Source organism: Buceros rhinoceros, unplaced genomic scaffold, assembly GCF_000710305.1.
Source record: "Buceros rhinoceros silvestris isolate BGI_N320 unplaced genomic scaffold, ASM71030v1 scaffold27572, whole genome shotgun sequence".
Lineage (NCBI taxonomy): Eukaryota > Metazoa > Chordata > Aves > Bucerotiformes > Bucerotidae > Buceros > Buceros rhinoceros.
Window position 1 is genome coordinate 1 of NW_010399910.1, and position 21,074 is coordinate 21,074.

General features: G+C 39.9%; 1 protein-coding gene across 1 annotated transcript; it reads left to right on the plus strand.

The window, feature by feature from the left end:
* Positions 1 to 44: 44 nt before the first annotated feature.
* Positions 45 to 1,862, plus strand: MAP10 (microtubule-associated protein 10). Its single transcript, XM_010131673.1, has one exon. The coding sequence runs from the start codon at positions 45 to 47 to the stop codon at positions 1,860 to 1,862; it is 1,818 nt and encodes a 605-aa protein (XP_010129975.1).
* The last annotated feature ends 19,212 nt before the right edge of the window (positions 1,863 to 21,074 follow it).

The following is a 21,074-nucleotide window of genomic DNA, read 5'->3' on the forward strand; positions in this document are numbered from 1 at the left end:
AGGAGGAGGGTGAGGAGCTGGAGGGCAACGTCTTTTGCCCTCCCATGCTCTATTACAGCCACGAGGCTGCTGAGCCTCATTTGCCGCCAGCAGCAGCAGGCACAGCGCACTGGGAGTGTGTCAAGACTTGGGGACAGGAGGAAAAAGACAAGGGTCAGAGCCCCCCACATCCCAGTGCTGGGCCCTCGTTGCTGCACCCTGCCAGCTCCCGACAGTTCCACAACACCCTGGGTCAGCTGCCACTACTCAGCGCCTTGCTGGCAGAGCTGTCAGTGCTTGCCCACAGCACTACACCTGCTTCTGTTCACCCCCATCTTGCCTGGCCACACCGGGCCCCAGGAAGTAGCGGCATGGCCTCGCGGCCCCTCAGCCCCAGCCGTTCCTGTGCCCTCAAGCATGCGGAAGCACCTGTGGGGCCCGGTGGGAACAACAGAGCTGCCAGCCCTCGATTCAAGCAAGGCCAGCAGGAGGCAACCTCACCAGGGTCATCTCAGTCTGCAAGAGGGCCTAAGAAAACTGTGTCCCCAGGAGAAACAGGCTCTGAAAGGAACTGTAAAACTAAGGAAAACAGACCTCCCAGAAAGAAATTGTTTTACGGGCTGACTAATACACTGAGGCTACGGCTGAAGCAGACTAACCCTGATAAGCTGATAATTCACGAAAGGAGAGAGCAGTACAGAAAAAAGCAAATGGAGAAGCTGAAGGAGAAGAGTCCTTTATCCAAAAGAAAGCTGCTTAGACGTGCTGGAGAACATGTGGCTTCTCATAGGCATTGTAGCAAGGGAGACACTTCAAAGCAGAATAATCAGTTTGATAAAACTGTTGAGACTTCATTACAGAACAGTGGTGTCTCAGAGTACATTGCCGTGACAGGAGATGTGTCCCCTGACCTGCGGAAATGGGCTATACCAAGTCTATTGAAAAATTACGAAATTGCAAGCAAGGAACATCCATGGAAAGTAACTACAGCCACCTTACCAGAAGAAACTGTATTAAAATCTGCTGAAAAGGAAAAGTATGCAAAACCCCAACTCTCAGCACCTTTCCCATCAGATGCTAATGCAAAGGGAAGTAATGAGGAAGGAACACACTTCATCCATCCTAAAACCACAGAGCACAGTGATGCGTCTGTTGTAAGTGATCATAAACCAAGACCCAGCAGGAGTGTTGAAAACAACTCTGAATTCATATACTCAGATGACTTCATTGCTAGTCCTGAGAACACACTTTATTCAGAAGATTTCACCAGTGCTGAGTGTATGGACAGAGTCTCAGAAGCTCTTGACAACTCTCCTGAACCTCTGTGGCTTGAAAGCCCAAAGCGAGGTTGCTCAGATACAGAGTTGGAATCCAGCAGGTCCAGAATTTCAAAGACAAGTCAAAGAGATGAAAGTACTTCAAATCCTCTGCCGGTTCCTTCCACTTCATCTCCAGTCCAGTCTTTGAAGAGAAACCGTGACTTAAAAAACAGCAAGGGAGCTGGTGGTCAGTCTGTTGATTCACTTACCCTTGCTGTAATGGGGGCATCGTTATTAGATGAAGAGCAGAAAGCTCAGCACACCGACAAGGAAGAGAACAGGGGTGATCAGGATATTAAACAAGTAGCTACACTGACAAGCAAACAAGTCAGCTCTGATACTGATCTGAATGTAGGAAAGGGGCAGAACTCTGCAGGACAAAGCCAGTCAGAAACTCAAGTTAGCTCTTACTTGCCATCTAACAGGTCTGATCTTGAACTTGGTGTCCTGGAAAACAGTATGTCAGACAAAGAGGATTATTTTCTGGAAAAACTAGGAGTTCCTAATCAATGCAAAGACATCAGTGAACTTGTAATAAACAAGCTTCCAGGATATACGATGTAATTAGAGGTTTTCCCTGTCTGGATTAAGATGCCATATTTAAACTTGTAAATAAGTATAATATAACTAAATAATATAAATAAGTATAATATAAACTTATACTGTTACATAATAGCTGCAATATATACAAGTTAATTTAACACTCTTATCGGGCACATTTAATACATTGGTGAATTTACTTAAGAGGTTTTTAAAATAAACTATTTGAATCGCTAATAAACAGCTCTTCAGTGGTACCTACAGCATGAGTTTAGTGTCACTATCTTAATACAAGAGTAATCCAAAGAGCACAAGAAACATAACTTACTCTCAAAAGCAGAAATGAGGACAGAAGCAGCACATGCAGCCCGTACCCACAAAATTTACCAGGATGGAAGTAGTAACGTACTTCTGAAACAGCCAAGTACAAAATACATTCCTAACTGAACATTACGTTTTTAATCGTCATGGAAATAGTTCTATGGTCAAGTTTCATTACAAATAGTTACTTAAAACATACAGCCACAGCCAGTAACAGCACAGACTTTTATCAGACATTTATAATGGATTTGTCTCACTGTTCTATCACTAAATACAGTGACCAGAACTAGATCAGCCCTTTTAGAGTTTCTCTAGGCTGAAGTTTCTCAAATTTAAGTCAGATTTTCACAATTTATTAAATAATAGTTTAAGAATTATTAGTGACAGCAAGCCTATATAGTCTGGGAGAGCTTTGAGAGGTTGATGGAAGTTGCTTGACCTTGAAGACTACAGGTGTGCAAAGAGTAGGGAAAAGCACAGTAAATTTTCAATGCTTCATAACTTCCTGATTGCATTCCCTTGACACTGGGGAAAGGCAGAGATCAGCACCCACAGTCCAGAAACTCGGAACAAAGAAGTGCATTACATCATGATTTAAGGATTCGTGGTAATGAAGAATTTGCCATGTCCCCTTTTCAGTTATGCTGGCTGAACTACCATCTGACTTTAGCTTTTCATTTCTGGTTTGGTTTTCACGACTTCCAGTTTGATCACTGAACTTAACCTTTTTCATTTTGTTTAATTACTGAGTTTTTTCAGAATCCATATCCCTGTTACAAATTTCAGAGACATTGTTTGACTTGAATCTGCAGAGAGCTCAAGTTTCCTGCCTTAGTTTGTAGGTCTCCCCGGTTCCCCCCTTTCCACTCTCTTTGAGCAGTTCATCTCCTTTGGCAGTTTTACATTCCTAATTATCTCATTTAGGACACTTATCCTCAGTGTTAAATGATGGATTGACCAACTCCCCTTTTCCTTACAATTTACAACCAGTCAGACTCTTCCTCCCAACTTTTTCATTTCTCACTGCAGTTCTCCATGTACTTACTGCAAGAGCCTGTGTTTACCCTTTAACATCTTGGAGGGATTTTTCTATTTCCATTCTACTATGTATTTATTTTAAAGGAATGACAGTACCTCTCCTATTTAAAGTACTAACATCTGTAAGGAATATTCAAGTATCTGGTGTCAACTTCTGAGAACACCACTACAGATACTTTTAATCTAAAAGCAAGTGGCTGAAATTACCCATATATCAAAGGAATCTCTGCCCAGAGAAACTCTTAAATGTTGTTTAGGGTGCCTCTGTTTCATCAGCTCCAATTCCAGACCAAATACTTTTTTTTTTTCCTTATAATTCCATGGACTTCTTTGATACACATGGATTCGGACTGTTGTTTATGCATGGCAGTAATTCTGATTTTATTTCATGTTCAAAACCATCTTAAAATACAATCCTGCCCAACCATTTTTACTGTGCAGCTATTTAAACAAGGGACTAAGAGTCCACAATTTGAAGATCATTACTTAAGAAAAATTTATTTTAAAAATAAAGTTTACTTTCAACCCCATATGGGTTGAAACTCAAGGGCAAATTTGCAGTCCTTTTTTTAACCCCTAGTCCATCTCTACTTCCCAATTTCCAGAGGCAAACATGGTAGGAAAAATACTTCATTTGTTTAAATAATGAAACTAATATCTTTTCAGCTAATTTTATTTGGAATAACATTTCTAATGTTTATTATATCATAGTATTTATAATTTTACCAGGAGAATGATGAAAATGCTTACTAGGAACACAATAGACGTTACACAAGAACAGAATGTCAGCATCATGATTACGTGTTTTAATTTGGGTTTGTATTTTCAGATATAGACTAAAAGTAGTAATTTTGCATGGAGAGGTTAACAGATAGTTTCTAACCTCTGAGATAATAATCTTTTCAGATGCTACCTGTGTGGTGTGACGATAAACGAAAACGTACTTAATATTCAAGCAGCAACTCTCACGTCAACAAAAATGGGAAGGAACATTGTGTCACTGATTTATCATTGAAAACTCATAAACCAATATATTTGGAAGAAATAACTGCTAATGCTAAGAATATTCTAGATGTCAGCCCAGAGATAAACAGAGATTTTTACTATCAGTATAAAATAAAAAGAAAAATAGATACACAATTCGCTTTTGTACAAATCCTGTAATAAGCTGCACTCAACTACATTATACTAGCTAGCCAATTTTGTCATTATAACTTGTATCCTGTGCTCCTGTGATCAAGCTGTTAATGTCAGAGGTTTAGGAAGAGATTTCTCTAACGGAAGCATTACACCAATTTTTCATAAAGACATTTCTAAATTGTAAGGGCTAAATTGCATGGATTATGTTTGTGTGGGGGACATGGCAATATGCCGGGAGAAGCAAATAATAGTAGCATATCCCCCGCAGGTCTTGCACAGACTTCCCAAAAGTCACATAGGTGCTTAAGAATATATGGCTGTTTTTCATATAGCTCATAAGCATCCCAAGAAACAGAACTGTAGTGGTAGAGCTCATGTGTCCAAGTGAAGTAGCAGGAGACGTGTCAGTACTGTCCCTAGTAGCTCTGCACTACTTTTCTGATTCAGTTGTAAGAAAGCCAATGCATTGGAAAATTACTTTCCTAGAAACATCTCAACTAAAACTGTTCCCTAAGGACTGCTTCACAGGCTGGAGAAAGAGTAGATGAAGAATCAAATCTTGTCTGATTACACATGACAACCTTGATTTGAAAACTCAACTTTTTGAGCAAGAATAGCTAAATTTTCCACATGCATTCAATTCATGTCAGGATTTTTTTGTCAGAGTTCCTGGAAAGATTATTAATTAGTACTCATTACAGAGTGACTGGGAGACTGGCATAAACCCAGACTGGTTTCTTGCAGTTCCCCAGCCACCTACTTGCAAGAGCTCTCAATTGTTACTGAAGGTTGAGCAATCCCCATAAACGTGCAGTCTGTTACGTGCTTGACAGAGCCAATGACTAGTCACAATGCAAAATGTCACAAACCCAAAATATTTACTAAGATCTCCCTATATCCCCGATTTCTCATAGCCCTTGGAGATTTCATGTCTGATTGTATTTTGACTGAATTTGAGGTACTTTTCATTTTGGTTTCATTGACTCATTAACACTAAACATTTCTTTACTCCAACCTATTAAGCAGTAAGCTGTAGTTACTTCAAGTTTTACACTGTTGTTAGTTACACTTTCAACTTTACTAAAGTGAAATTAAAATGTGAGAAGTAACTACCTAAGTTTGTCATAGATCCATATAACAAAAGCCATCTAGTTTCTTACTTCTTACATGCAATATATTCTAGAAGTAAGGTCGATGAATGTTCAAAAACATTGTTTTATTGCTTAAGATAAGGGTGGTTAAATCAGCTCAAATAAAATTGAACTTGATGTTTCACTACAAGTCCCAAACCAAGAAATAAACTCTTAGATATACACATTAATTCTTTTCAGAATGTATGACCCTAAAACAAGTTTGCTATGACTGTCTTTTAAACAGTTAATTCAGCATATTATTTATTAAAATAAAATTAGATAGCCAGTACTATATAACTGATGGGAAGAGCATGGTACCAAATACCAACAGTTTCGGTCACTTTACGCCTCCTACTCTAATGCTGTTAAGTATTTCTGATCAGTCTTGCTACTCACTCAGTGACTAGGAACATTTTTAAGAAGTGCCAGCCTGGCATGTTTCCTCCAATGCATTTTTTTATCCTCAGCTCTCAGCACTCTGATTAGATGACACAGTGTCCTTCCTGTTTTTTTGATTTCTCTGATGATAGTTCCTACCACCTATTTTACAATTTGTAATCTCTTCATCATTTTGGAGTCCTGAGTTTTCTGAAATGACATCCGGCCTTCGTAACTGTGCAGTTGACTTTTTTGACCGAGTTACTAACTCTTACTACTTTCATTTTCCTAGGTCCCGGTATTTTACGCTGTCTGCAGTTGCAATACTTTTGTTTCTCTTTGTGTAAGTGCTGTGTAAGTGAGTTAAATGCTAGTCATTATTTGGACTCTTTGGGGCATTGCTTTCCTTTTCTCAGCATTTGTTACCAGCATTTATTTCACTGCTTGCTCAGCTTTGATTGTCTACAAATAAGCCACATCACTGACTCTGACATTCACATCCTTAAAAGGTTTTGCTGACTTCTACACACAGGATCTTCACCAGCTCCTGTGAAATGTAACACCACTCACTGAGAGCTGGAGAATGACCATCCAGGACTGTGAACATTTGTCCATGGTTATCAGACTTCAGGTTTCTGTACCTCTCCCAAAAGCTTGCCTTTAATCCTTTTCTGAAGTTTCGACTTCCAAACTAACCTTTCTTTTAAGATGTCTGAGGCCATCTCTGTGAGAACAGATGCTGGCTTTAATTAAACATGCATTTAGAGCTAATGGCAACCACATCTGCTGTAGCTAATGTTTGTTACCAGCTAGCTGCTTGCATTTTCCATCCTCCCTTTTAGTCAGAATACTGTTTGATTTTAATTTCAGTTTCATTCACATTCAGATTCTTCGCTTATTTTAAATTCCTTGTTTGTATGCAGTTCTGCTGTGTTGATGTCACCCAAATGGCTGCAGTTTCACTGCCTATTTCTCGTTTGGCATTGACATTCACCTGTATTAAATGGCTTTTGTTTTGTTTTATTTTGGCTTTCATGATTTCACTTGTCTGAATTTTATATGACAATTGTAATGTAAACCTCCTCTGACTTTAAGGAATTGCTTGCATTTTCCCAGAAGGGCAATCAGTGTTCTCTAGTGGTTTCTAGAGGATGAATTTCACTGTCTTATACTGCAGAAACAGTATTAATCTTCAGTTCTGCAGACTCCTCTGCAAGTGAATCGCTTACCAGTTGTTTAAAATAACCTGGCTTGGTAGAAATATTTAAATAACATCTGAGATACACATTACTCATAACTAAATTAACATTTACAGATTGATTCAGGTACAGTTAATTAAAAAACAAACAACCCCCCCTCCGAAATATTAAGAAAATACTTCAGATGTCTATTATATATATTTATTCTAAACATAGACGTTTTCCAAACATTTTGGGTGACAGTCTTGTAGATTTCCTCTATATATTGCAGTGTCTGAGCTAAATCAGCTAAGAATTTGGTTTTCTATGTATCCATTAACAGAAGATAGCAGGTTTTCAAAAGGAAGTACAGGTATTTACATGGTCAAATCCCCTGAAATTCCAGAGGAATTAGTCACCTGAAAAAAAAGTCGCAGATTGGAAACCCATGTAGAGGGCTCTAACAGCATTATCTCTTGGAATGCAAAAATGTTTTTGAAAGAAGGTAAGTCTGCTTCAACAAATATTTGCAGAGCCATTTGGAAAGTTCAGCGTTATCATGATTGAAAGAAACTCCCTTGGTGTCAAGGAAATTCCAGCTCTTTCTCTTTTGTCTTTAACTGTTGGCAGATTCAGTATTTTTCCTGTCCCTTATGCTTATGTACTAAGAGTACATAACCTTTGTCTCTCCCCTAAATTTCAATGCTACCATGCAGCTGTGCCTCTTATTCCTCACAGTATCTCCAGAACCTTATTCCAGTGACATCTCCCCCACCACCAATAAATCCCTGTTGTGTCTTTCACCTTGATGCCTTGACTGTTCCAGCTTCTCCTCATATTTCATGCCATCTCTAGGAGTCAGCTTGTCCTAATTATAATTCAAAAAAATCTCTAAACACTTCTTAGACACCTTTACTGGCTTATTCTTATCTTTGATGTCAAACTGAGACTTTGCCCATTGTCTGCTGGGTTCTGTGTGGTTTATCAACCGCCCACTTCCATGCACCTTAGTTTCCTACTCTGTGCCTATTTCCAATTTCTTCCATTCAAAAACAAAAAGTATATGTTTCCTTCCTTCATCCCAGTCCTGTTATTTCTGCCTGTGGGTAGCTGCATTGCTTAGAGTTCTTGTCCACAGGAGCATGCCACACATAGAATATAAGACAGAACCCACCAGATCATGGTCTGACCTTTACAATGCAGTCCTTAACATTTTGTCTACTTACTGCTGACTGCTGATGTCAACACTGGGATACAACTATACTAATTATGATGTTGATGAAAACTTAATGGCATATGTAGTGAAGGAAACTCTTCAGGAAACATGGTCAAGCCTTGCTAGAACACAATATAAGGGAAGCTCTGAGAGATCGTGGGATGCAGTTTTCATTTTCTTGTCCATAACTCTAATGAGACTCAGCAATAAAATTATTGTATGTAAAAACATCTGTTGTCTGATTCATAGCCATTGCTGTACTCTTCTGAAACACAGTTAACAGCCTTTTGATTGTTGGATGTCTCTCATCTTCTACTGCTACTGTAATGCTACTTTAAAGCCCTCTGAACATTGTGCAGTTTTATTTGTAAAGTGGAATAGATGCATAGGGTTTCTTCAAACCAAGCATATAACCAGTTGTTCAGGGTCCTTCAACAGAAAGGCAAGAATCTGAAAGCAAGGTACTTCAGTACATTTCCTATATACCTATTTTTAATAACAAAATACTGGAGCAGATTCACTGTAAACAAAACCTTTTATCAGGAAATTTGGTTCATTTTCAATGAGAGCAGCAGATTCACTAACTCCTTCGCTAATTCCATGGTATTCATCACTGTTACGACACCACTTTTTGATTGCATCCTTCTTCTAAATTTTTACCTGCTGATTAAATTCTGTCCAGTTACACATGTGCTGTGTGAATTTAGTTTGGGTTGGTACAGTCAAGGGCTGCTTTGAAGAAAGCACAAATTGCAACAGAATCCTAACTGAAATTTGTTTTCCGATTTTCTGAATCATTATAGCAGTACAGGAGACAGCCAATGAAACATCTCTTGTCTGGTGCTGGCATCACACTTATATGTCCAGAACAATAAGCCATGGACAAACTTAGAGAAGTTTTGTGTCAAATTGGGGGGCTAAGTTCCAGATGTTCATTTGCGAAACTTCATTTGCTTCTTTTGAAGTCTTAAATTGGAACTGAGATTTCATATCACCAGCCTCTATGAGATTTCTAAGAAACCAAAGAGAAGACAAAAACTAATTTTCTAGAAAGTGTCCCTGTCTTCTTAAAAACACACATGCATATACACACACACACACAAACACAGACCCCCCAAACCTAGACACAGGAAAGCTATTCAAGGAATGTTTACAGAAACCATTTGAGAAATATTTCTAAGCAATTTCCAGTTCACTTAACCTCACAAATAATTTGAGAACAGCTTCCTTCACTGTATTTATTCTACTTCTGATCTCAATGGGAAGAACTCTGAAGATACACATTTTGATTTGGTTTGAGTTTAGCAATAGTGTAGATCCCAGCAGTCCTCCTTTTACTGGAGCCATCTGATGCAGGCTTGCCAATAGTTCTACAACTGCAGTAAATACCAGACTTGTGGATCAGAGGTACGGCGTAAAGCAGATTAAAGCTGTACTGATGCAATACTAACAACAGGAGATTGCTCCATGCACTCCAGGTCAAATAAAGCATGTATTTCTGGAACAGCCCCACAGGCCTTGCATTTTGACTTGCAGAACATTAAAATGAAGACAGACAAGAACAGGAAGGAAGGAGTAAGCTTTAGGGAGGAGTCCCTTTTGGAGGGACCTTTGTTTCATTTGCTTCTCCCCTGGTTAACTTAAGCATCCCAACTGGTCTCTCAATTATCTTCCTGACTGCACAAAAAAGCATTTGTCTTTTAACATAATCTGGATAAAAAAATCACTCATATATCAGAAATGACATCTTGGGTTAGCACTCTTCTGTCCATCCCTGCAAAAGACACTACAACTTACCCTCCTTTTCTCTTTCTTTTCAGTCTGGGAGTTGTTCTGGACAGAGTTAAAAGCAGACAGTACGCATAGAAATACACCACAAAGCACCCTTTGCCAATTACAGACAACAGAGTAAAGCAAAAGCAACGGAAGAAGCAAAGAGGAAAGCCCTGCCACTTGAAGTTTAGAAATTGCTATAATGCCACCAGTGGTGACAGGGATACTTTTAAAATCTTTTTTATCAGCTTTATGACAGGCTGTTGGGGAACATCAACAAGACTTTTAGGCACATCTGAAGGGTAAGTGCAAAAATGTCTTCTTGATGCAAATGAGTTGCTCAAATGTAACAGCTAGGAAACCTCCCATCCTCAGTCCTGCAAGTGGTCAGGAAATCCTTCAGGCACTGTATCATCTATTATCACACTCTATTTTCAAAAAGTTGTCTTTGTGATTGTCCTCAGTTCCTATGTCTAAGTAAGCAGCTGGTTCTGTCATTCAGTATCACACTTGTTACTCCTGTAGAGACCGAAATAGTTATGTCCATTTCTGCGTGAAAGCTCCCTCCTGCCAGTTACTCAGAGCAGGCCAGATTTCTGCTTTTACAAGAATCCTCTGCAACCACTTTGCCTCCTCCTGCTTCGTTATCCCATGTGCAGTCGCAGAACCAGCTACAAGGACAAGGCCAAGTTACCACTTCTTCATGTATATAACCAAAAGAGAAAAGTCCTCCAAGGACACAGGCAGGCAGGGAAGCAGGGTCCAACCCACACCTGCTACTTTAATGGGCTTGAGTGATCATTTTCCTTTTCTCCCATGGATGGACCTGCCCTGCTGCAATGAGCGAGTTCATGACACGCTTTTTCTAAGCCTAGCATAGTAAGTGTATTTCCCGGTCCCAAAGGTCCTGAGCAAGTGTTTGAGAAGAATGAAGTGTGTTGATGCACATCCTGCCAGTAGGTATCCTTTCTTGCCTTTCATAAACCTGTGATGGTCAGCAGATTTTCACCATTGGTTTGTCCCTTTAATATCTCCTACTCTGACTTCCCTATATGGGTATCCTGTCCTACATCCTGAAAGGCATTGGCCTCAGGGCGTTACATTGCACATACTGATGCAGCGAGTGACTTGAATTACCTCTCTATTTGTATCGCAGCTTTTACAATCTCAGAAATTCTAATTTGTTAATAAGGACCCGCTAGTTTATTGTGGTTAAAAAGCCGTTAGGGTCTTGCTGATGATTAAGCAAACAAAGCCACAATTAAAAATTTGCCACCTTAAGAGTTCCGTGTGGAAATTTATTACTTTACAGTGTTTAATAAATATTGAAGTTATTCTTCTTACATGATTTAAACAATAAGATATGTCTATTAAAAACCTGCGAAGTACAAGCAGCAATGTCCCAGTAACATTAGCACAAACAATGTCTGCTGCAATCCAGCACAGAATATGTGGACATAACAATTAGGAACCATCTGGTGACCTGGCATTTGCTGGTACAGGAATGAAATTTTAATTAAGTTTTATTATCAGAAAGTGTAAGTGACAGCTCCCACTTGAAGCCCCAGAGCCAGTAAACTGTCCAAATAAAGAAAAGGATGTCAGCCAGTTAATGGGTTGGATCATGCTGCTTGATTACATACTTTGTAAGTAATGTGCTCCCTTCCCATGTTCTTGGGCACAAATTGCTTATGCAGTTGGATTTTTAAGAACTGGCCATATGGCAGGTAAATTGGGAATCACACTGCAATTTACTGAGAACAGGGCAATACAATATATGAGTCAATCATTTCCCAGGTTTGACAAGCCACAATTACATCTTGTGCAAGTTAAAAAGAAAAAGCCCAACTGAAAAATCATGTTCTAAAAACAAGGCCATGCCAGCTAGCACTGCAGCTGCATTCAGGTTTACCTGGAGTTCTGAAACAAAACTCAGAAGTGCAAAAAAACTTCTCTCTCACCCCAGCACTGACCTTACTATCAGTGATTCACCTGGTGGTCTTCAGGGTCCCAGAAGAAAAACGGCCCATCAGCACTTTTTGTTTAATATTTAGTATATAACACTAAGGGTCTGTCAAAAAATATTGGTCACCTCATCCAAAAATGCTTCATCTTTTCTACATTACAGTTGAGTTATAGTTCTAGTTCCATTAAAGAAATCGACTCTGCAGCTACTGACCCATGAAAGTTATTACAGATCTCAATTTTGTAGTTAAGAAACCAATTTGTGGTACAATCACAGCACCTGAAGAAGGTTTGTTCTACTTCAACTGATCTCCAGTTGTCTAAACCAGATTCAGAATTTACAAATAAAAAAATAAAACCAGACTGTGACCCACTGCACTTCAAGACTGATTCCACAGACCCTCACTGCTGAAGAGTTACAATCTCAGTGTCTCGAGAACTTCTTCAGTGCACATTCACAAATACGCGGATACACTTGCCTTTGCAACATTTACCATTAACCTTAAAGTATGCATAAGGAAAGTAGAGGATATACATTCATTTTGAAGTTTCTGCAGTTTTACTCTTTCAACAAAGGTGATTGCACAGACAGAAATCACTGCCGTCCTCCACACAACCAGACCATCACAGCCTTTAGATTAAGCTTCATTGCACAAGTATAATACTGGTTACTGTATAAATTTATGCTTTTGCAGCACTTTGTGTTAACGTATTTTTCACTCGTAAAATTATTTCTCATAGTCCCCACATTTAGTAAGGCAGCGAGCTTTGTACAAAGAGAAGCTATTCTCCCTAACATAACTCTATTCCTAAATCCAAGCAAACATCAGGAGCATAAACCTTTTTTCAGAGTAAGCTCTGCTTGGAAACTAAATGGTGAAAGTGCTCCCAAGGGCAGCAATTAGTATTTTAGCCAGTGAATCATTTGGGAAGACTCTTGTAAATTTAATGAATTTCCTAGTAGTCAATCTATCATAGTCCACTAATATGCTGGCAATAAGGCTACCGATAATGTTGCCAATACATTATGAGCCCTCATTTATTGCCTTAAATTTTAATTTGATGAATTCTGCATGTGAACTCTTCTCAGATGGTGATACTTTGTGCTGATGCAATCATAGATGGGTCATTTGGGAGGGTAACAAGACTGAACTCAGTACACTTGGCAGGACATCACTGGTAAGAAAAGACATTTCTCACCCAAACCTCTGTTCTTTATCTCTTACCTCCCTAATACTTGTGCTTCTAAATTAGGACGTAATTAGATGTACCCCTTCTGAGCTTCATTTTATGGATTAGAGAAAAGCACGTGAGAAAAGTCTGAGTGAAAACTTAGGCTCCCTATGATTTCAGCCAGCCTTTAGACATGAATATGGAAGTGCTGAATTCAGCAGTGACATACAGAACTACAGACAATAGCACTTGAAGGACTCAAGACTTCATCTAACCCATCCCCTTGCCCTTAGACAAAATCAACTTGTAACTATGTCAATCCTGACAGATTTTTGTCTACCTCATTTTTTAAAAAAAAAACAGTAAGAGAGATTATGCATCTTCCCCAGGCAACATGTTCCAGTGATTAATTATCCTGAATGCTAAAAAGTTTTCCCTGTGTCAGACCTCAATGTCCCCGATACAATTTCAGTCCATTATTTTCCATTTTGTACACTACAGACAAAGAGAACAAACTATTCCCTTCCTCTTTAAGGGAACTTTCTGTGTACTCAAGACTTGCTTTTCCTCTGAACTAAGCAACCACAACTCTTGTAGCTTTCCCTCACAGGCCACTGGTCATTCTTGTTGCTTTCCAATTACAGCTGTGTCCATCTTCCTTGAAATACAGTACTCTGAGCTATACACAGCCACTCCAGAGGAAGCTTCACTAGGACCTAGTAGATAGGAATAACTATCTCACACACCTTTCAGTCTCCGCCTGTTTACTATTATCTGCGAGTGTAAAACACATCCTTCCTCTTCTATCAATTAGCTGTTAATGAAAATATTGAGTATGCACAGAATGAGAACAGACTTTTGCAATGCCTCACTACTACTTATTTCTATTTGGACAGTGACCCGTGGAGAACTATGCACTGAGAACACAAAACCACCCACCTGAGAAATTTCACATGCAAAGCATGTTCCTGAGCTTATCTGCAGGAATGTCAAAGGATCCTAATGTCAGGACAGGTGACATCTATTGATTTTCCTCTATCCAAACAGCCTGTTACACAGTCATAGAGAAGAATAGATCAGTTTGATGTAATTTGTTCTTGACAAATCCATGCTGGCTATTACTCATGTCCTTGTTAACTTCCAAGCATTTACAGGATGTTAATGTGATTATTTGTTACATCATTTTTCCTATCAAAAGGAAAACAGTCAGGCAACATGCAGGTAATCAGTAGTAAAGGACAGTTGGTCCAGAAAAACAAATTATGAGTAAGGGAACACAACATACCTCAATGGTTTATGTCTATAAGCAACCAAAACTCTAATAAATCAAATAAATAAATAAAAGTTTTTAAAGCGAGACTAAAGAAATCCTTTCTGTTACTTACTCAGGTAAACCCAGCAGAACACACAGAAACTTAATAATGATAGCATTAAGCCATAGCAGTATGATCAGACTCTTTTAAAGCCCTGAACAACTTTGCCTTAACAGGGTAACTTAACTGTTACAAAACTACACTAACAAGACAAGTGGTTCAAGATGCTCTAAAGATAAATACATGACTCAGAATAGAAGTGGCATTTCTACTAAGTAGAAATTGCATTTCTGCATAGGCTGGAAGTGACTTACAGTACAGATTTCTCACCATCAGTGCTTAGGAAAAAGTCTCCTTCCAGGTGTAATCAGGAAGAAGATTGTCATTATCTGTGAAGCATGAGGCACCAGCTCTTGCCCAAAACAGGAGAACCCAAATCAGAAATCATTTCAAATCATAGAATCATTACAGAATCACATAATCATTTTGGCTAGAAGAGACCTTTAAGAAGATCAAGTCCAACTGTTAACACAGCACTACCAAGTCACCACTAAATCATGTCCCTCAGCACCACATCTACACATCCTTTAAACACCTCCAGGGATGGGGACTTCACCGCTTCCTGGGCAGCCTGTTCCAGTGCTTTACAAACCTTTCAGTAAAGAAATTTTTCCTAACTTCCAGACTAAACTTCCCCTGGCACAAATTGAGGTCGTTTCCTCTTGTCCTGTCACTTGTTACTTGGGAGAAGAGACCAACCCCCACCTTGCTATAAGCTTCTTTCAGGGAGTTGTAGACAGTGATAAGGTCTCCACTCAGCCTCCTTTGCCTCAGGTTAAAAACCCCATTTCCCTCAGCTGCTCCTCACAGGACTTGTGCTCTAAACCCTTCACCAGCTTCATTGCCCTTCTCTGGACACACTTCAGCACCTCAGTGTCCTTCTTGTAGTGAGGGGCCCAAAACTGGACACAGTACTCAAGGTGTGACCTCACCAGTGCTAAGTACAGAGGGACAATCACTGCCCTCCTCCTGTTGGCCACACTATTGCTGACACAAGCCAGGATGCCTTTGGCCTTCTTGGCCATCAGAGCACACTGCTGGCTCATATTCAGCTGAATGTCGACCAATGCCCCTGCATTAGACAGGAGCTTTCCAGCCACTCTTCCCCAAGCCTGTAGCGTTGCAGGACGTTGTTGGGACCCAAGTGCAGGACCCGGCACTTGGCCCTATTGAACCTCATACAAATGGCCTTGGCCCATTGATTCAGCCTGTCCAGATCCCTCTGTAGAGCTTCCCTATCTCTAAGCAGATCAACACACGCGCCCAATTTGGTGTCGTCTGCAAACTTATGGGGACATAGTACTTGGGCTATGTCAAAAATAATGACAGGGCCAGAGCACAGACTTATGCCCTGGTAACTGAACAACCACGCTGTTTAACAGCCTGCACCTCACCAGATGGGCTTTAGTTGCATCCAGCAGCCCTATCCCACACGTACATGCTTGGTTTGGGGGACAGCATGAGCTGGGGGCAGCTCCCAGGAAACAGACAAGATAAGAACATCCCTGTCTAGAAGAAAAAGGATGTGATGATACTGAAATAATCATGACTCTGCCACTTGATGATGGGCTGTAAGATATATCTTGGCCTGCTGTATCTACTATTGTACATGTAGCCTTGAAGATCAGCCTGGAAACAGAAAATGTTTCCCAGAGCCTTACTGGCAATCTGTGGCAAGCCCAGAGCATGTCTCTACCCAGTCTCTCAGTGCCATCTTGATGCTGTATTTTTGGGTTAACCTGGAAGCAGCTTGCTCTCTGCTCACCACATCCAGAGGCCAGGCTAGGCATCCAAAGGTTCATATGAAGGGGGCAGGGAAAAGGACCCAAATACCTGCAAGCCATGGATCCTAGTGCATGCCTGGGTAGAGGATCATAGCTCCCTTTTTTCCCCATCCAAGAACCTCATATCCCTCTTCAGCTTATGGCAGGTCCCAGTCTGCAATCCATGAGAAATAGTATAAGCCCTAAGGAAGGGCATAATGTCAAACTGACCTTTTTCCACAAATGACAGCTAAATCCCAGTTTTCATGGTAGAGAGTCTTGAATGTAGTTGGAAGGGCACAGATATTGCAGCTCTTCAGATGAACTTCAAAAATAAAGCAGAAGGTGAAGTCAAAAAGTGTTTTCATGCCTCCACATCCCACTATCTCCAATCTTTACCTTTTTTTGGACTGAGACCTCCAGAACTTCTCTTCACTCAATCCAGTAGAACCAGTTTACTTAATTATTGCTTTAAACCTCTCTCCACTATTTCCTTCCACTCATATATCCCTTGATAACACTCATATATCCCTTGGCTTACCAACATTTAAGCTTTCTCTTTTCTAATCTGTACAAGCTCTTTCTGAATTTTCACAGCTGGACTCATTAATTTTTCCCCAAATAAAGAGCTGCATCACCCTTTCCTCCTTTCATTTTTTATATTGTTTGGATTCAAGGCTGCGCCGAGCCTCACACTTTATGCAGAAGACAGAAGCTTTGCAAAACTTGTGAGTTTTCCATTCATTCATTTACCATTCAGTCAGCACTTTCATACCTAGAAAATCTTTTTTAAAGAAAACATATTTTCAGTTTACTGTTATCTGACAAACTACTGTGTATTGAGCACCAGTATGAATAAAGCTGAGCGACAACTTGATCAAAAGCAAAAGTTAAGCTTCATGTCTCAGCAAATGCTGGTGGAATCTGTAAAATCTAAAGATTATTTGGAGTGCAAGGAGAGAGCATTGCAAGAATGTTTTTTAAAATTAAATTTAAACAATAATATCATTAAGGAAAGTGTATGGCATATCACAGATGGATCAACATTTGCATTTCAGTAAAGGAAGAAAGAAACATAACTGGAGAATAGCCTTAAAAGTTCTGAACATTAAAACCAGCAGCAGAATTTGCAAAGCCAGAACAGAGCTACAGCATGCCTCCCTTCATTGCTTATGCATGACTACAACTTTAGTGTGTTCCATAAATCATTCTGAATCTTGTATTCACACTGGATTTTTAAGTAGATCTATCAAACAGATAGTTCTTTAATTTCTGTACAGGAATTAATTTTTCTTTAACCAACCAAAATGTATCCTTTAAATACAATCTTAGATATATAACTGTCAGAATAGGAACTGCTATTTTTTCATTTTAAATTTGCCCCACAACCATAGTAGTCCATTCCCATTTCACAAGGAAAAAAGACAGTACCACCCATAAATGCACTTTGCATTTTCTGATTCAGTTTGATTTCACTGTTCATGGATAATCATTACATGTGAAGCAAGAGCTTAATATGGTTTTTCTTAACACTTTCCTTATAGAAAGCTGTTCCACAGCTACTGTGGTAGCACAGAATACACTTGTGTGTCGTGCTTTTTTTGGCACGGTGCATGATAAGAAATTAACTTTTGACTCTAAACTTGGTTTCTGTTCTCAGAAGCATAACGTACAATGAACCAAATTTGAAGTGGATTATCTCGGGTGGTTTGGGATTTCAGTAACAATTGCTTTAAGCACGGATATGGGGCTTCTAACACAGTTCCTGTTACATTATTCAGGCTTGAATCTATTATTGAAAAAGTGAATTTGTAACTTGTAAACAAAAGATAAAAAATATCTTTACTAAGTCAGATTTCCCGAGAGCTTGGACTGGACGCTTCTGGGCAACAGCAAGAGGTTTGCCTTCTGTGTTACACTCCCTTAGGCAAAAGAGATGGGTTGTGTGCTTTTATCATGTGGAGATATATTAATTTGACATTGATTTTTAGCCTATCAGATTTAACAATGGAGGCAATTTTGAATTCCAGGCACAAATCCTTACTTAGTGCAAGCAGGAGGGAAGTGCAGATCTCAGCATTACAGAATGGCAACAACATGGAGTATCTGTCATGTTACTAAATACATTTTATAAGCATATTTTTTAAGTCAGCTATTCTTAGATACGTTTTCTTTGGATGCACCACATTTAAAGGTGTTAGCCCTCAGAGCATAAAAATTCAAGAGTAAGAAGTTGTAAATTATGGAACAGATCTCCGTTCAATAGAGGGTGACTGGAGAATTTATGACAGAGCCAGAGTACAATAAAACCCTGTCTTTCAAAGATAAGCTGAAAAGACCTCTCCATTGGGAACTAAACACTTAGTTAAATGATGATATGCCAAGTTTTAAAAGCTGTTTGATCTAGGACTTTACAGAATGGCTGTTCTGGGTATAATTAAAGGTCCAGTAAAAAGTATGAGTAAAGGGCACATGTACAGTAGCCCTTCCTCACTGTACTCCCAGCCTTTGCTGGATGCATTGTCCCAGTTATGCATCCTTGACAACACGCTGATGATCCCTGCAGTTCTAAGTAATAATTTAATCCAGCTGCATCCCAGACACTTGTGCTCCATCCTTTTATCCTGTGGGAAAGCACACATGGGGGCTCTCTTAGATCCTTCTCACTTCCATTATTTGCCAAGGGACTGTGGTGGAAACATAGCCCTTCTTCCAGAGGACAGATGGATAAAGCAAAGAATGATTCGCAACACGCACCTTAGTTACAATTTTAGAAAAGAAATCAGATCAGGCTTAGTAGATTTATAACACTGGAGATACTCTTAGGCTGACCTGATGATCAAGAAGGCTTATAAATTTATGTTAAGATTTTTTAAAATGGTAGTTATTGTTCTCAGCAATCTACACATACCGTTAGTCACTCTTTATTTCCAGTGCCACTGCAGTGAACTTTGGAGCACGAGACCTCTATATAGATGAATACTGGATGAACACAAAGATACATTGAAAGCCTGTAATTAGCATCTCTTGTGTGCCTCTTGGCTGATCGAAAACAGAACCTTCTTCATCTCTGGGGTGCCAAAAGCATTGGGCACAGGGTTAGTGTTATTTTTCTAAAAGATTGATCCTTTTCTTAGGTCCCTACACTGGCATTGGCAATGACATACAAGGCAAAAAGGACAACTGCTTTTCCACAAGCGCCACTGAACGTGCTCTCTTGAAAGCAAGAGGAGCTCATTTATATGGATGAGCCAAGCAAATGAAGAGCTGGAGTTACTGACAGCATGCTGGAAAAGCTCTGGTTTTAGAAAGACTGCTGGTAACGGGAAGGCTCAGTGATCAGGCAAGCCCATCCCTAAGTTCCCACAATGCCCCAAACTACAATGTCCCTTGAGCTGTGAAAGGCTGTGAAATGTTGCAAGACTTACTGAAGGGGAAGACAGATCACTAGGCCTTTAAAATGTCTTCATTTTTCTCTGTTGTTTAGCACTGGTTCTACAAATAGGCAGAATATATAGTTTTACCAAGCTCTTTTAGCCCCCTGAGAGTCCCTCAGGCATAAAAAGGAGGACATTTATTTTTCCCTTAGATATCTCAGAGTTCAGAAACAATTCAGGTTATTCATCAGTTTTGAGCTTCTTCCTCTTTACAATGGATTTTCAAATAATAAATATTCATTTATTGACCTAGAAAATCTGATTTTTTTGAGGTCTTTCTCACTCGTGACAACAAAATTAAATACTGTATTTTCATCTGGATATTCTCCACCCTCAAGCAACCATCTTCCTTTAAAAATGCCCCAAGTAACAGTAGTACAAAACAGTCCCTAAAATAATCCAAACTCCTGTGTAACCTGCAACAAATCAAAGTAGAAGGGTTATTGTGGGAAAGGAATTAGACCACAAGGGACCAAGAACAGGATGATAGGATAAAATTTGCTGGGGCAAATGCTCCAAACACTTACTGATTCACAAAGGTTTCACATTGATTCATCAGTCGTGAGCAGGACTTTGGGTTCCTTGATCATGGGCTGCTTTATACCACACCAGGTTTGCTAGCATTGGATGGGGCACACCTGTCTCAAAAGGGGAGGAGTATCCTTGCACAGGAGTTGTCAGGGCTCATTGATAGGGCTTTAAACTAGATTTGAAGGGGGAAGGGGATAGAGTCTGGCTTGCTGGGACTAAACCTAAGAGCTGCACATCAGTGTTAATCAGACAGTGTTCCAGCGAGCTACCTGAGTATGCTGCACTAGCAGAGATTGAATGCATTGTGTCTGGAGATAGGTCAGCCACAATGGTCACTGGCCTGCCAGGAGTTGAGACAGTGACAGGGAAAGGTCAAGTAGGAGTTAGGTCTTCTCCCTCCAAGGAAAAGGCAAAGAGATCAATAGCCCAATTGAAGTGCTTCTACCTCAATGCACACAGCATGGGCAACAAACAGGAAGAGCTTGAAGCCGTAGTACAAAAGGAAAACTCTGATCTAGTTGCCATCGTGGAGACATGGTGGGATGGTATGTACGACTGGAGCACTTCACTGGATGGCTACAAGCTCTTCAGGAGAGATAGGCCAGGCAGGAGAGGAGGTGGAGTGGTGCTGTATGTTAGGGAGGGGTTTGATTGTCTGGAGATCAGCAGCGGTGATGGAAGGGTAGAATGTTTATGGGTCAAAATAAGGGGGAAGGCCAACAGGGCTGACATCATAGTGGGAGTCTGCTATAGACCACCCACCCAGGAAGATGATGTAGATGAAATATTCTACAAACAATTAGGGGAAGTCTCACGA